General features: G+C 49.7%; 6 protein-coding genes across 6 annotated transcripts; 3 read left to right on the top strand and 3 right to left on the bottom strand.

Annotated features, from left to right (window-relative positions):
• Window positions 1-888: 888 nt before the first annotated feature.
• On the top strand, window positions 889-2,510 carry ALTATR162_LOCUS2048 (uncharacterized protein; the record flags this gene model as incomplete). Its single annotated transcript, XM_043309650.1, has 4 exons — window positions 889-1,078; window positions 1,778-1,895; window positions 1,955-2,053; window positions 2,111-2,510. 4 exons carry the CDS (start codon window positions 889-891, stop codon window positions 2,508-2,510), a joined length of 807 nt encoding a protein of 268 aa, XP_043165585.1.
• Window positions 2,511-2,794: 284 nt separating this feature from the next.
• Window positions 2,795-3,880, bottom strand: ALTATR162_LOCUS2049 (uncharacterized protein; the record flags this gene model as incomplete). Its single annotated transcript, XM_043309651.1, has 1 exon — window positions 2,795-3,880. The coding sequence occupies one exon, from the start codon at window positions 3,878-3,880 to the stop codon at window positions 2,795-2,797; it is 1,086 nt and encodes a 361-aa protein (XP_043165586.1).
• A 503-nt stretch (window positions 3,881-4,383) lies between these two features.
• Window positions 4,384-5,793, bottom strand: ALTATR162_LOCUS2050 (uncharacterized protein; the record flags this gene model as incomplete). Its single annotated transcript, XM_043309652.1, has 3 exons — window positions 4,384-4,828; window positions 4,881-5,398; window positions 5,455-5,793. The coding sequence occupies 3 exons, from the start codon at window positions 5,791-5,793 to the stop codon at window positions 4,384-4,386; spliced, it is 1,302 nt and encodes a 433-aa protein (XP_043165587.1).
• Window positions 5,794-7,762: 1,969 nt separating this feature from the next.
• ALTATR162_LOCUS2051 (uncharacterized protein) lies at window positions 7,763-8,071 on the top strand (the record flags this gene model as incomplete). Its single annotated transcript, XM_043309653.1, has 1 exon — window positions 7,763-8,071. One exon carries the CDS (start codon window positions 7,763-7,765, stop codon window positions 8,069-8,071), a length of 309 nt encoding a protein of 102 aa, XP_043165588.1.
• A 1,150-nt stretch (window positions 8,072-9,221) lies between these two features.
• Window positions 9,222-10,927, bottom strand: ALTATR162_LOCUS2052 (uncharacterized protein; the record flags this gene model as incomplete). Its single annotated transcript, XM_043309654.1, has 2 exons — window positions 9,222-10,770; window positions 10,818-10,927. 2 exons carry the CDS (start codon window positions 10,925-10,927, stop codon window positions 9,222-9,224), a joined length of 1,659 nt encoding a protein of 552 aa, XP_043165589.1.
• An 830-nt stretch (window positions 10,928-11,757) lies between these two features.
• On the top strand, window positions 11,758-13,281 carry ALTATR162_LOCUS2053 (uncharacterized protein; the record flags this gene model as incomplete). The annotated part of the gene is made up of 3 exons (XM_043309655.1): window positions 11,758-12,727; window positions 12,785-13,081; window positions 13,139-13,281. The coding sequence occupies 3 exons, from the start codon at window positions 11,758-11,760 to the stop codon at window positions 13,279-13,281; spliced, it is 1,410 nt and encodes a 469-aa protein (XP_043165590.1).
• Window positions 13,282-13,903: the final 622 nt, after the last annotated feature.

The raw sequence follows: 13,903 nt of genomic DNA on the forward strand, positions 1-13,903 counted from the left end.
CAAGAGTCGATCCCGCTGTTTAAGCCTCATCCACCTCTATTTCCCTCCCGAAAACTGAAAGGATAATGCTCCTATGTGCTATGTCTACGCGTCCTACAAATGTCCGAGAGACCTGTATGTAGAGGAGATCCGAGTATTGCAAGTCTGCTGCACCATTGAAGTATCAACGCCGATGAAATCTCTGTGCTTGGCTTGCAGACTGCGCCGCATACCAGCAGGAAGGCACTATCGCGTACTCAGTGGTGGCGTTCGTAAGGATGCAATATGCATAAGCGAGATTGGTTTAGCCTACGGTATCCTGCACCCCACCAGTCGATGCGAGTCGTATCGTTTCGCGATTGGCACCAGCAAATTGAACGCAATGCAAGAACTGGTACAGTTAAGTGAAGAGCTGTTGATGATGCTAAGGGAAAAGCTGCTGGTTACTCTGGTCGAAGCCCGGGTTCATGCATGGATCACGATCGGAGGATTCAAGCTATGCATTCCGGACTTTCTACATTACCTTCGCACGGCTGAACCTCCATCACGGGCTCATTTCGCCTCCAAACGCATATTTTCTTCCGATATTACTCCAACATGTTTTCAAAGTCCAACATGAGAACAAACGCACAGATAGTATGAACCTCACATGGGATGACTTGTCGCTTGGAAGCGTTAGTTGCAAAACCACTCAATCTAGTTGGATACCGAGTCACTACCTACTCCGGAGTATCCCTGTGTTGTGAAGAATCCGCACAATGTAACCCTGGCCGTCGATCCATATCATGTTCATGATAAATATATCCTCGCTAGTTAGAATGGATTACGCTCACCACACAAAGACACTCATTGCCTTTCCGTTGATCGCATTGTTGGGTGGGCTCTAAGTTACCTGGCAATTTGATAAAGATGTTTTTCGAACTATCTGCGAGACAAGCACCCGAATTACCGCCACCCCCGCCTTCGAAAGCGTACCTTGAGGAGAGCTATGCACCCAAGATGCTGGCTGTGGTTGGAACTTTGTTCGGATTGGCGATGATATCCGTGCTGTTACGCATATATGTAAGGACTACCATTCTCAAGACTTTTGGTGTCGACGGTATGTATTTGTTTGAGATTCAGGGGCAATCTCCACTGACCTCGCTATGATAGATTGGTTGATGATGCTCGCTGCAGTATGTGTTTTGCGCCAATTCATCACTCACACACGATCCATGTCCTCTAGCAGACCACTGACAACAGAATATGCAGATTTTGTGCACTATCTGCTTCTATTTCCTCGTTGCACTCACACATATTGGAGTAGGCCATCATGCTGAGTATTTCATCTATGTACGGCCTGATCACCTGGGCGACTTCTTTAAGATCTTGTGGTACTACTCCTGGATACTTGTCATTGCCTACTCCAGTATCAAAGTATCCATAGCGTGCTTCCTGCTCCGATTGGTGGACCATCGCCGCCATTGGCGATGGTTGCTGCATGCCATGATAGGTAAGTTCACAAGCAACGACGAGGGCTTGCGCTGACCTTTGATGACCTTAGTCATCTTGGTCTTATTTACAATCGGATCCGTTCTTTCTTTGTTGCTACAATGTAATCCCGTACAAGCAGCCTGGGATTTCAGCTTGCGACCGCCCACTGGGTACGCTACATGGCATTCGAGAAAGAAAAGGCACACGCTCACAGTTACAGAAATGCACATTGCTACTCGCAAACGACTTATCGGAATACAGCTCTGTTCAACTCTGGTACGCTCGCCGTGAGCCTTCGCATAGCCGCAGCTGACATAAAAGCAAGTATTCAACTTGATTAGCGACCTCCTTCTCGCGCTCATGCCTATGCCTATAATATGGAAGATGCAGATGAACTTACGCACCAAGATATCACTGTGTATCATCTTGGGATTGGGGTTGTTGTATGTATCTTCCCGCTACAAGTGCCGAATCTGAGGTAACCCAGGCTGATAACAAATAGCACCTGTAGCGTTGCAATTTACAAGATTCCTCTCCAATTTCACTTCTTCGGTCAGTCAGATTTCTCGGGCCAGGGAGCATGGTACTACATCTGGCAACAGTAAGTCCCTGACTCTATCGATTCTCGTCAAAGCTTCTCATTTTTAATACTATTCAGAATCGAGATGAACGTCGGCATCCTCGCAGCCTGTCTACCCACCCTCAAGCCCATAGCCGCCAACTCCTTCGGCATGGTCAGCGCTTTGGAGTCGAGCAATCGACATCCATCACGGTACCAGACTACCGGGCCATCCCGACCGTACGTCTCAAACGGATACATAAGGCAATCTGAGCGCAGTGGTACACATTCGTATGCAATGGAGGATATGGATTGCAGCAATGATGGTTCACTCATGAGCAGCACGGCCGACAAGGAATACCCTGACGTTGGAGTAGCACATACGACGACGCACATGGGTCGGGTGAGTCGTGCGGTGGGGAGTGAGAATAGTATCTTGCCTGCGCAGAAAGGCATTATGAGGACTGTCGAAGTCCAGATTCATGATTCAGATGTTTGATGGTCATACTTCGCGTTCACCTGTAGCTGAGCACTGTTCAGAGACCTAGGTACATGGACGTTGAGGGTCACGTTCGACAAAGCGCGCAAACAGGCGTCAACAGAAGTTCGATCGCGAAATTCGATCGTATGTGGAAGAGATGGGATGTTTGTAATTCATATACTCATTGTATTGCCATTTCCCAAGATATTACACGCTAAGACTAAAGATAAGGCCAACACGATGTAAATACACCACGAAGCTCGTTGTAGAGGTTGCCGCGATGACTGCTTATTCGTTTCGTTTCACACATACTCCAATCCAACGGGAACCCCTACACTCTCAGTGTCTTCGTTTAGCACTTCAAATACTGGCCCCCTTCCGTCTCCACTTCCTCGCCACACGACCTCAACAAGCTTCCCAAACACTGTTCTACCAGCACTATTCACCACAAACCAGACTTTCTGCTCCCCTTCGTTGCGATAAACGGCAAAGCTGGTGATACCAAGAGTCTGTTTCTCGCCAGTAGAATCATTCTCAAAGAACAGGGGCGATTGGCTTGATGAAATGAGAGTGCCTGTCGGAATCGGAGTGTTCAGAGAACTAGACGTAGGGAGCTGGGACAGATGACGATCGAGGTATTTGATGGCCGTTGGGGAATTACTCTGTCGACCGCCTTGAGCCCAAAACAATGAGTCATTTACGATACGGAGTTGGCCTGGTGTATTAATCCCGTTGGCTAAGACTTGCTCTCCCCCAAGTCCATGTAGAGGTACACGCCGTATGCTTCCGTCATCATCCCCGCGAACGGAGCTCCAATACAACCAGCCTCTTTCTTCGTCTACTGCTATTCCTCCTGCGTAGGAAATCGCTGTAGCGTAGGAAGGAATAGAGTAGTCTAGACCTCGGGACACATTTCGTACCAAAGAGTTGTTTGATCCGTCAAAATTTGCTTTCCTGATTAATCCAGTATAGGAGTTGCCGTAATAGATCTTCCGCTCTTTTTCTGCAACCGTCATGCTGATAGTTTGCCCATAGCGATCTTCTTCGTCGTTCAGGATAGTTTCCACATCGCCGCCGGCTACGCTTGTGCGAATCACGCCCTGGCCTGTCGCGGAAAAGAGAGACGAAGTCAACGATGAGTATGTGAGTGCATATGCACCAATAGGCTCACTAGCCTGGTTCGCATTCGAGTCGACGCCGAATCGCGTAAGAATAGTTGCGTTGGTACCGCGCGTAGTCAGACTCCGGAGTGAGGTAGGCCATCGAGGAATGCGTGTACTGCGGTGACCTACACCTGTGTCAAGGACGACGAGGAATTCTGGTTGTAGACTAGGAAGTGCAGTGGAAGCCTGGAAGAAGGAGGTAAGCAGGAATAGTAAAAAGACCATAATCTCTGTTCAGCTGGCTGCTAAAGACCATGGATTCGTGCAGTGTGGACAGAACCATTTCATAACCATTCTTTCCTCCGCGCGAGCTCGTATTTGCGTTGTGGTATACGATGTGAGCATTGCTCTTGCAGTTTTGTTCATCAAAGTAAATTAGTGAGAGTACTATGTGCATTAGCTTGCATTTCGATCGAATCCTTTCTAAAAACCAAACTGCAATGTGCCTATCAAACACAAGCGCCCAGGATTAGCGCGCGAGAAGATGTGATCTTATGCGCCAGTTCATGAACCTATATTGCTCGCTTGAATCCTCCAATGCATAGTTGGGGGCTGCCGAAGCCACTTAGAACAAGACAGAAAGAAAAGTATCCCCGCCTTTGATGACTGCTGTAAACGTAGATGATAATACGTGTCTATTCAAACGCTTGAACGCGGGTATCGTAAGCATATAAAACCAAATACTCCAATGCTTATGCAATGCCACTCCTAGCACTTCTTCTTGTCGCTCATGGAATAGCTGCGGGATCCTTAGGCCAATTGGCCGCGAATGCTGTCCATGGTGTACCTCTCATGACCAGGTTGCCGTCCTTGTCAGGTACGTACAACTGTGGCTCGTATCCTTGTACACTCGCCCATGACCAGAACAGCCGTCTCCAGTAACAAGTCACTGCCGCTGGTGTCAAATACCTCCGGGTAAATGTCTCGTAGCTGTTCTTTGCAATCTCCTCTGCTTCGTTGTCATGAGCACGGTAGTATTCCATAGCCGATTCGAGGTTTCCGAAGTTCTCGGATGCTTCGATGTAATTTACTTCGGGGCCGGCCAATCTCATGAGATGGGTATGGAATTCTTGCCATTCGAGAGGGTGTGTAATCAGGGCTGAGCGGCATAGTTGGAGATATTTTAGGCGGCCGGAGTAGGAGGTGCCTTCGGTTTGGACGGTGAACTTGTACCTAAGAGGTGGTTAGCATTGTTCTGTAAGTCATTTGCAGCTTCGTATCGTACCCGCAGAATTGCCTCAGATTCATGACGTCCTTGGTATGTGGGTCGCTGGCGTTGTTGATAACCACAGGCTTGATGTCACTCCATTCTTTGCCTTCGCTCACCCGGACCAGCTCCTTCCTAAGCTTGGCCATCTTGACCTTGCCCCGCCATACGACTCTAGGGTCCTTCTTCGCCCATGGCAGTTCGGTCTCCTTCTGTTCGATCTCCTTCCTGATACTGTTCCAGCTCGGAGCATGGGTATAGTTCCAAGCCCAGTACGCGTAGTTTGGCATCATCCAAATGTCCTTGTACTCCGGCCCCTCCTTCCGTGTGTAACCAAAGAATGTTCCATGTTTCCTTGATCGCCGTGGCAGATCGTCAAGCGAAAGCGAGAACTCAACGTTCGGGATCGCGGGGTCCGTTGTCGAGGCGGTCGTGACAGCGCGGTCGATTTGTGCAAGAGTTCCTAGGATGCGTTCTCTCTCGTTTCCGTTTGTTACGTAACATTCTTCTGGCTTTCCTGCATCGACAACGAACAGCTGCGATTGCCATGTCAGCTATGATCCGGAATTCTGTCAGATGGATATGAGTGTACCTCGCCCTGATAAATCATAACCCGTAGCATACATCTTCCTTCCTCAATCTCGATATCCTGGACGTGTACCTTCCTGCCTTGCCGCAGGCTCACCGCCTGATCCAGACTGTGGTACAGCTTTGGAAATGCTGAGTCGCACTGCTCATGGCTAAGTGTATGCACATTGGCGTGCACATCGGCGTTGAAATCCCAATCTCGCTGAAGATTTCTATGGTGCGAGAAAGGTAGGTAGTTGTGTTTCGATTGTCCCCATATAGACCATAATTGCGTCGCGATTACAAAGGTGGAAATATAGAAAACGAGGTGCGAGAAAGAAAGACGGTATGCCTTTGGCATCATGATTGCATAACGAGTGAACAACGCGCGACTGTATTAACGAGTGACTGAGGGTAAGCAAGGTGTCGAAAGGCGAAGTTGAAGAGAGACAAGAACGCCCAAGAGATGGACAAGACTCAAGAGAAAACAGCCCATCAGATAGTGCCCCGTTTGATACGAGCGTCCATTCCAAAAAGCCGCGTCTGAGCAAAGCTAACCATTCGTGGCGGATGTGTGTCCATGCGAACCCCTGGGCTATCCCCACACTATCACAGACCGGGCAAGTGAGAGCTGACCGTTCGATTGAGGCCCTATCAGAGAGCCGCTGGTGCCGGATGTGATAAGCGCATGGCTTAGAATACGATCAAAAGGATCTGGAGGTGTCAGGAAAGAGTGGATAGGAGTGGCCCGCCCGGAGCGTTCAGGGGTCGAAGCTTCGATCAGACCCTTGCGCTAAGATGCTTTAGGGGCTCGGCTAGCTTTCTCTTTCACTAGCTAGCAAGAGCACGCGCATGCTAGCGACTCTTACCACGAACGCTAACGCGCATCACCAGGCACGCCGCGTGCAAACCGCCACCTTGCGTTCTGCCGGGTACCATACAACTACAGGTGAACGAAGGAGAGGTAATGGAGTAGTCTCCGATGCATCAACGACAAGCAACGCCATGCAAATGGGAATTCTTGCTCACGAGCCCGCGCGGCTTAGCGCGAAAGCTTAGATGGGCTTATCGTCCCCTGACATCTGCAGCTATACCTTCTGCTAACTGCACATGGAGGTGATGAGATGTCGTGAGACGATTATCACAATCAGGAAGGTGGGATCAATGCGCCCCAACATGGATGAGGCAACCGTTAGACCCTGCGCCGCATAGGGGTCTACATGCCCCTCTATCTTGCTGTCGGCGACCTCTTGTTTGAGGCACCTATCAATTCAGAGGAAATGCCCATGCCTTAACACTCATCAAAAGTCGTGAGCTACGTGCATGAGGCATTCGGCTCTGTCCGACACGGAAACACGGTCTTTCATTTGCCGATACGACATGATCTGATGGAGGAACGGGTGAGTGCGGCACAGAAGATTAATAGAATGCCTAACCATGAAGAGGAATGACCCAAAGCCGGTGCTTGACCACCCTTCTGACGCATCTAGTTGTCTTAAACACCACCAGGGCACCATCACGCACGATACATCGTACACCAGTGTCGTCGAATACTAAAGCATGATACTTCAATGCTTGAGAAGCAAAACGGCGAAAGACGATATTTGTCGATACGACGCTTCAGCTGGTCTAACACTAGCTTTCTCCTGCATGCCGTTGGGCGGCCTGGAACCAAAAAGAAACACGAAACTAGTCTACATAATCGACAACGCGAGAATGATCCTACGTACCAATTGCGCGCATCGGAAGATATTGTTAGACTGTTGCTCGACAACTGACCGTCACTTACGATGATACTTGCAGGCCAGCGTGCTATTCCTAGCTTGACAGACGTAGCGAATTGAGGGAAACATAGGCACTGAATTTCACAGAGAAACCTTCCAGTTCGTGAGAACTGACCCCATGAGCTGTCGCGGCTCATCGAGCGCACAGACGCCATATTGTAAACCCCTTCGCACGGTCTCCTCAGCGTCTGCGGCATTCTGTCCATCCTTTGGTCAACGAAAACAACTTTCAATCTCAGCACGCCGCTCGGTGAAGGTATCAAAATACTCGCCAATTCTAGCTCATGTTCCTTTATCTCTTTGTGAAATTCCATTTTACTAATAGCGCTCGCCAAAGTGAAAAAAGGCTTCCTTCAGTCATGTTCATAGCCATTGCCGACTACATACGAAGCGCATAACTACCTGTTGAATAAAAACGCAGCCGCAGAGCAGGTCACAGGCAAGCTGCTCAAGACTATCCGCGAACAACGCCATCAAGGATCACGCATCATCATTGCAACTCAAGAGCCGACGCTCGATACCGCTTTGCTTGATCTGTGCAGTATCACCATGGTGCATCGCTGTACAAGCCCTACCTGGTATGAGGTCCTGAAGAAACATGTGGCAGGCCTGTATCTGGGTGCTATTGGGGGACAAGAAGAGAAAGGTAAGGTGGAGACAGGGAAGATGAGGGATCGTACGCTCTTTCACCAGATTGTCGAATTGAAGCTGGGTGAGAGTTTGCTCTTCTGCCCTACAGCTGCCATTGGCGTACAAGATAAAGAGATCAGGAGAGTGCTGGATCACTTCGTCAAGTTCCAGACTAGGGGCCGTATCACTGCAGATGGTGGCCGAACAAGGCTTGCCGAGGATGCTTGATAGCGGAGAGCTGATGCAACGTTTGTTTGGTATCTGAACGTATCCCCAAGCCCTACGTATTGATCTATCAAACTATAAGAAACTTGGTGCGCATTCCAGCAGGCTTCCAGTGCTTCTTTTGCTGTAGTACGCAGTAACTCAGCCACCCGATGCGTTCGTACCTGTCTGAATTGTCCTTACAAGGTGCAATACCATCCGCTGGACGGAGCACGATGCCTGCTTGCCGAACTGCTTCGAAGCTTCCGTTGTACCAAGCTATATCCCGTTGGGGCGATGAAACCCACATGCCATGGACGTATTGTCCCAGATTGAATTTACTCTAAGAACATCTGCTTGACAAATAGTCTCAAAGGTATACATCCACTGACATGGAAAGCAGCTGCTAGTCCGGCAAGTGCAGGAAGCTTATCATCTGCATATGTGAGCTTTTGTGTCGTATATATCCTTGTTAGACTACGCCAATGATCCGTTCTCTCTCCTAGCAACGTGGCATACATGTCTGCTTTGGTTGTGAAGCTGTTTCTGAATCGCGGCTTGTTGTCCAGGAAACGTGGATTGAACGGCCCAGCCGTCATGGAACATGAACAAGCGACTTCATCCTTACACTCCCACATCACCTCTTTGCGTCCAAAACACAGAAAGCGTCGAGAAAGTAGCCGCTCGTGGAAACACCAACCTCTCTACATCAACGGTAATGAATTGCTCGAAGCACGTTTCGAATCTGGATGACGAACTTGGTGTCGGAAATGTAGATGATAGATTCGTTCACGCACGCTCACCTCCAAAGGCTGGATTTTGACGTATCCGTAATAGGTGTGAAGGCTCCCGTCATCTTGAAAGGAAATAGGCTTATATCGACGCTAGCCTGATGCGTCAGCGAGCTGAGTTCCCACACGTTGGGACTGCAGGTGCTATCGGGTTGAATAACAGAACCGCGCATACTTCACATGTCAACAACCACCATTGTTACTAGGCTGGAGACACGTACGATACGTTATATTTCAAGCACGCCGTAGAGCAAACCCACTGAGGGTGGAAGAATGCATGTCTGACCATGCCGCCTCTTAGCCAACGCCTGCGCTATGCTAAAGCAATTCGTGCGTCTATTCAAAGTCTAGCAACCAAATCGTAACTCATGGAATCATATCAACTACCTCTTCTTATTCTTCTTCCCACCGCCCACAATCGGCTTAAGTGCCGCATGTGTAGGTTGCTCCTTCAAGTGCTGATGCAGCTGTGACTTGGAGGAAAAGCCAGCATTGCAGCCAGCGCACTTGTTCTTTACGTCTGGTTCCTGACTCTCGGCCTGTTTTGCAGCTTTCTTCAAACGTTTTAGCGCAGCCTTGCCAAGCTTGGGTTCTGGGGGAGCAGCGACCTCTGGTTCTGTAAGATCGTCGGGCTTGAACTCGAGGTCTTCGGTAGGTGCTGCGGAAGGTTTTGTACTAATACCAGCAAGTCGAGCCTCGATTTCGGAACGTGAGGCGTATTCATCGTCTATGTCTGAACTTGCTTCCGAGCCGGCGGATGATGCGGACACTGTGTTACTGGGTGCAACTGTTTCCGAAGGTGCCTCATCTTCATTTGTACCGCGATTGTCTAGATTAAGCTCGTCCGTTTTTGTCGTGAGATTTTGGACAGATGCATCAGAGCCTTCATCACTAGAGACATCGACATCGCCATCCTTCGCAAGCTCGTCCTCAGCCGGTAAGATCTCATCGCTCTTGAGAGCATCTTCATCCAAGTCCAGATGGGCGTTGTCCTTCTGCATCTTCTTCTTCAGAGCCTGGATTGCTTTCTGGTGCTTCTTGCTCTTCTCATGGGCATCGTATTGTCGCTCACTCTTGAACGTCTTGTTGCAAGCCACGCATTCGTAGAGATCTTCCTCGACCTCCTCTTCACTCTCCTCCTCAACTTCATCAGCCGGACGTGCGGTAGCCCAATGTGGCACTGCTTGCTCCTCTTGCTCCATCTTCGCGATCTGCGCAGCCCTTGCTCTTGCGGCCTGCGCTTTCCTGGCGTCTCGCTGTGCCTTTGCCTTATCCTCGGCCGTCTGTGTGTTGGGACTGTATCGCGGATCTCGCTTGCGTACGAAAGCAACTAGCGTCCTGACCGCGTCGTTGAAAGCCCGTCTGCCTTCGTCGCGAATTTTCTGGTTTTCCTTCTCAGCGGCCCGGCGGTAACGACGGTCAGGTTGTAAAGACGGATTGTATTCGTCCAACCATGCAAAGCTTTTCACCGTGGCGAAGCCATTCCATGTTGAGTAGAAGTCGCGCACAACACCTTCGTACTCGTCATCCTTGTGACCAAAGGTAGGGTAATCCGGTACATCGAGGTCATCGTAGTCTGCCGCATACTCCTCTTCGCGGGCAAGTTGTTCGAATGTCTCTCGTACGAAGCCAAAGAAGCCATTCGGCGAGTCTGAAAAGTCTACGTTCCCCCTGAACTTGCCCATCATCTGCGTTATGTCGTCGGCTGTCGTCACCTTCATGTCGCCCTGGTAGTGATCGCCAGACTCTTCTCCAGTACTACCCCGCAGTATGTCTCTCTCGTGCGCATCGTACCACGCGCGTTCCTGATCATCTGAGAGTACTTCGTAGGCGGATCGGACTTCGGCGAAGAGGGCAGTGGTACGTTCGACGTCGCCATAGTTTCGGTCGGGGTGTAGTTCGAGCGCTTTCTTGCGATATGCCTTCTTAAGCCTACAACACGTTACTATTGGCGTTGCTATGAAGCCGGAGTAACATACTCGTCTTGTGTGGCATTGCGCTCTACACCCAGCAGTTCGTAGTAACTCGTCTTGACTTCGCTTCCACCGCTCGGCGCCTCCCCGCCACCAGTGGATTGTGATGCACCCATACTGATGGTTGCTCTGATGCAGCTAGTCGCTATGGCCTGGACTTAGTCGATAACTCTTCGGGCCTCGAACTACTCGCAGTGGCTAGGTGCTGCAGTTGAGTTGTGTGGGTGTATGCAAGTTCGAGCGTGGGGCTTTGTAGAGAAGCTTTCACAGCATTCCCGGTGCGCGTGCGGACAGCCCTGCGATGCACCGAGACTACCCCGGGTTCACATCGTGTTATTTTGGTGAGTCGCGAAGAGCCATGTTGCGTCACCGCAAGCAAATCGCCTATGACTGTGCGCTTGGCGTTGATTGGTCACGGAGGGCAAAAGCGAAAAGTTTGAGCAGACAGTGATTGAATAGGAGCGCTATTGGAGCCACCACAGTCTAGACAACGCCGAAAGCCGGCACAAGCCATGCATGTGTTTTGATTCATAAAAGAGGCGTTCCCCATGTCTTCATGATCGCGTAAGGCTATTCTCCATCGAATTCTGGGGTCTCCATTTAGCGGCATCCTTCATAGGCAGATAGGCGCATGACCTGCGGAGCAAAACGCCCTTGTTGAGCAGTCGTTATTCTCGCATTCATCATCGCTTCTCCTCCACCCACACGTCCAATACTCGTCGAAACACCATCTTCAAATTCTATCAGCTACCTACACAGCCGCATCTGCATATTCCAAGCCCGGTGATCGCTGGAAGGCTCCGTTAGTCTGGTCCACGGAACTGCGGCGGAACAAGCGTGGAAGGTACCCCGCTAAGCGTTGTAACCACTCAGCCCCCCACGTGCGCCCTCTGCGCCCCCTGATCGGCCAGCCTTACCACGGTTCCTCGTCGACCCTTTCCCAAACATGAAGTTCGGCCATTTATTCAAGCAAACTCTCCGGGATGAGGGCTTCCCGCCAGAGTGGGTCGATTCCGCCATCTCTTACTCGCAGCTCAAGAAGTGCATCAAGAGGCTTACCGACGAACTGCAGCAAGTGGGCCTTGACCCTGCTACGTTGTCCAAGTTGTTGAAACATGTCGAGGATTACAACGCTTCTACACAGGAGGATGACGACCAAGAAAGACCATTCGAATACATCCTCAACCCCGACAGTTCCAAGGACAATGCCTCGTCGTCGCGGAAAGCTTTCCATCCTAAGCTACTCTTCTACGTAAACGAGACAAGTGGAGAGGTATTAAGCGCCCAGCTGGACGATGAGACCAGACGCAAACTTCAGATGCTGGCCGTTGAGACTGGCATGTCTGATATGCGCGTCTTGGACGATTCGGACTCGCCACTACAATCCGTCGACTCCGTAGATCCCTCCAATTCCATAACTACCACCCCCAAAAATGTATCTCGCAACAACCGACCAGGTTACCGTACAGTGGAGGTTCCCATCACCTCGGACACGGAATTCTTCACTAGACTTACCAGTGAAGTTACAGGATTGGAGAAACTGCAAGAGCGGGAGCAGAAGCGAATGAATGTCCAGATTGAAGCACTGGGGAAACAAGTTGCAAAGTTGACCAACCCAGATCGAAGAGCCAATAGGAAGATGCTCACTGCGTGGCGCCAGATCTTCCAGATATATGTTGAGGAGGGCATCTTTTTTGGCACAACAGAAATTGACCATAAATCGCATGATTCAGAAAAGGCAATGGCACGACTGGCTGGATTCTCCAACAAGATTGCCAAGGCCGGTTTGGTGGAACAGTTGAAGAAGAAGGAAAACTTGCAAGCGCTGAACACGTTCATGCACATCAACCGAGAGATTCTCCAAGGTTTGCGATTTGGCGAAATCAACCACAATGCCATGATCAAGATTCTTAAAAGTAAGTTTTTTGCACTTGTTTTGCAAACGTATATGCCATGTACTAAACATACACCAGAATTCGACAAACGCACAGCTCTAGGCGTAAAATCCACATTCCCCCGTCAAGTAGAATACCCAGAGTTCTCCGAACACCTCGCCAAAGCCGTCTGCGCAGAAGTAAACACACAGATCCTCTCGCACATTCCGCAAATAGACGACTACTCGTGTCCCATGTGCATGGAGATTCAATGGCGGCCGGTAAAACTGAGCTGCAACCATACTTTCTGCATCAGGTGCTTGATCGTCATGCAGAACAACAAGCAGTACAACTGTCCTTTCTGCCGCGAGAAGACTGTTTTTGATGCCAATTCAGGTAAGCACCACCTCTCCCCTCTACACATAGGAGACAGTTTTCTAAACAACATGACAGATAATCTGGATACCGAACAAGCCGCCTTCCTCAAGAAGTGGTTTCCGGAAGAGGTCAAGAACAAGCAGCGATACAACCAGCTGATGGCAGGCGTGGATCAGTATGGAGAGGTGTATGCGACTGAAAAGTGCGTTGTCATGTAACCAGTTGCAACTCCTTTGGATCGCATGCTAAATTCGTCGTGTTCTCAAGGTTCATGCGCGCTGGTTCCCTCTGGTAGGTTACATCTGTCATGCCTTTGGAGAGATTAGGCTAACATTCCACTAGGCATATGATTTGATCATGTTGGAGTGGGGACTGTGCAATTTGACCATGGTCGTTTTTGAGATTTTTGCCCCCAAGATACCCAGCGCAATGTGTGCACGTACAATATTCAAATAGATTAATTCAACACCTCTATACCATGACTGGTACTTTGTTTACGTTGAAGCCCAATTTGTCAATTGATTGTCAGGTCATATCGCAGCTATTAACACTGTGGCACGGGAGTGCAGTCCGAGGGCCTTCCTTTGGAATCGCTATGAGCTATGGTGTGTAAGTACCACTATGAAGCACGAGGATTCGAGTTAATCCACTTCATGTAGAAGAAACCCATAGATCGGGATTGAATAGCAAAAGTGGTAAATAAGTAAGGAAAATCGTGCAGTGATGTGCTGCTACAACAGCGAAACGCGCATCTTTCGATCTGTCTTTAGCCGAAAAGAACTCCATCCCTAGATGCAACCAAGTAATACGCTATGAAAAGAGAGAGAAGAGAATGCCAGT

The sequence above is a fragment of the Alternaria atra genome (assembly GCF_907166805.1).
Source record: "Alternaria atra isolate CS162 genome assembly, contig: 21, whole genome shotgun sequence".
In the NCBI taxonomy this organism is placed as follows: Eukaryota; Fungi; Ascomycota; class Dothideomycetes; order Pleosporales; family Pleosporaceae; genus Alternaria; species Alternaria atra.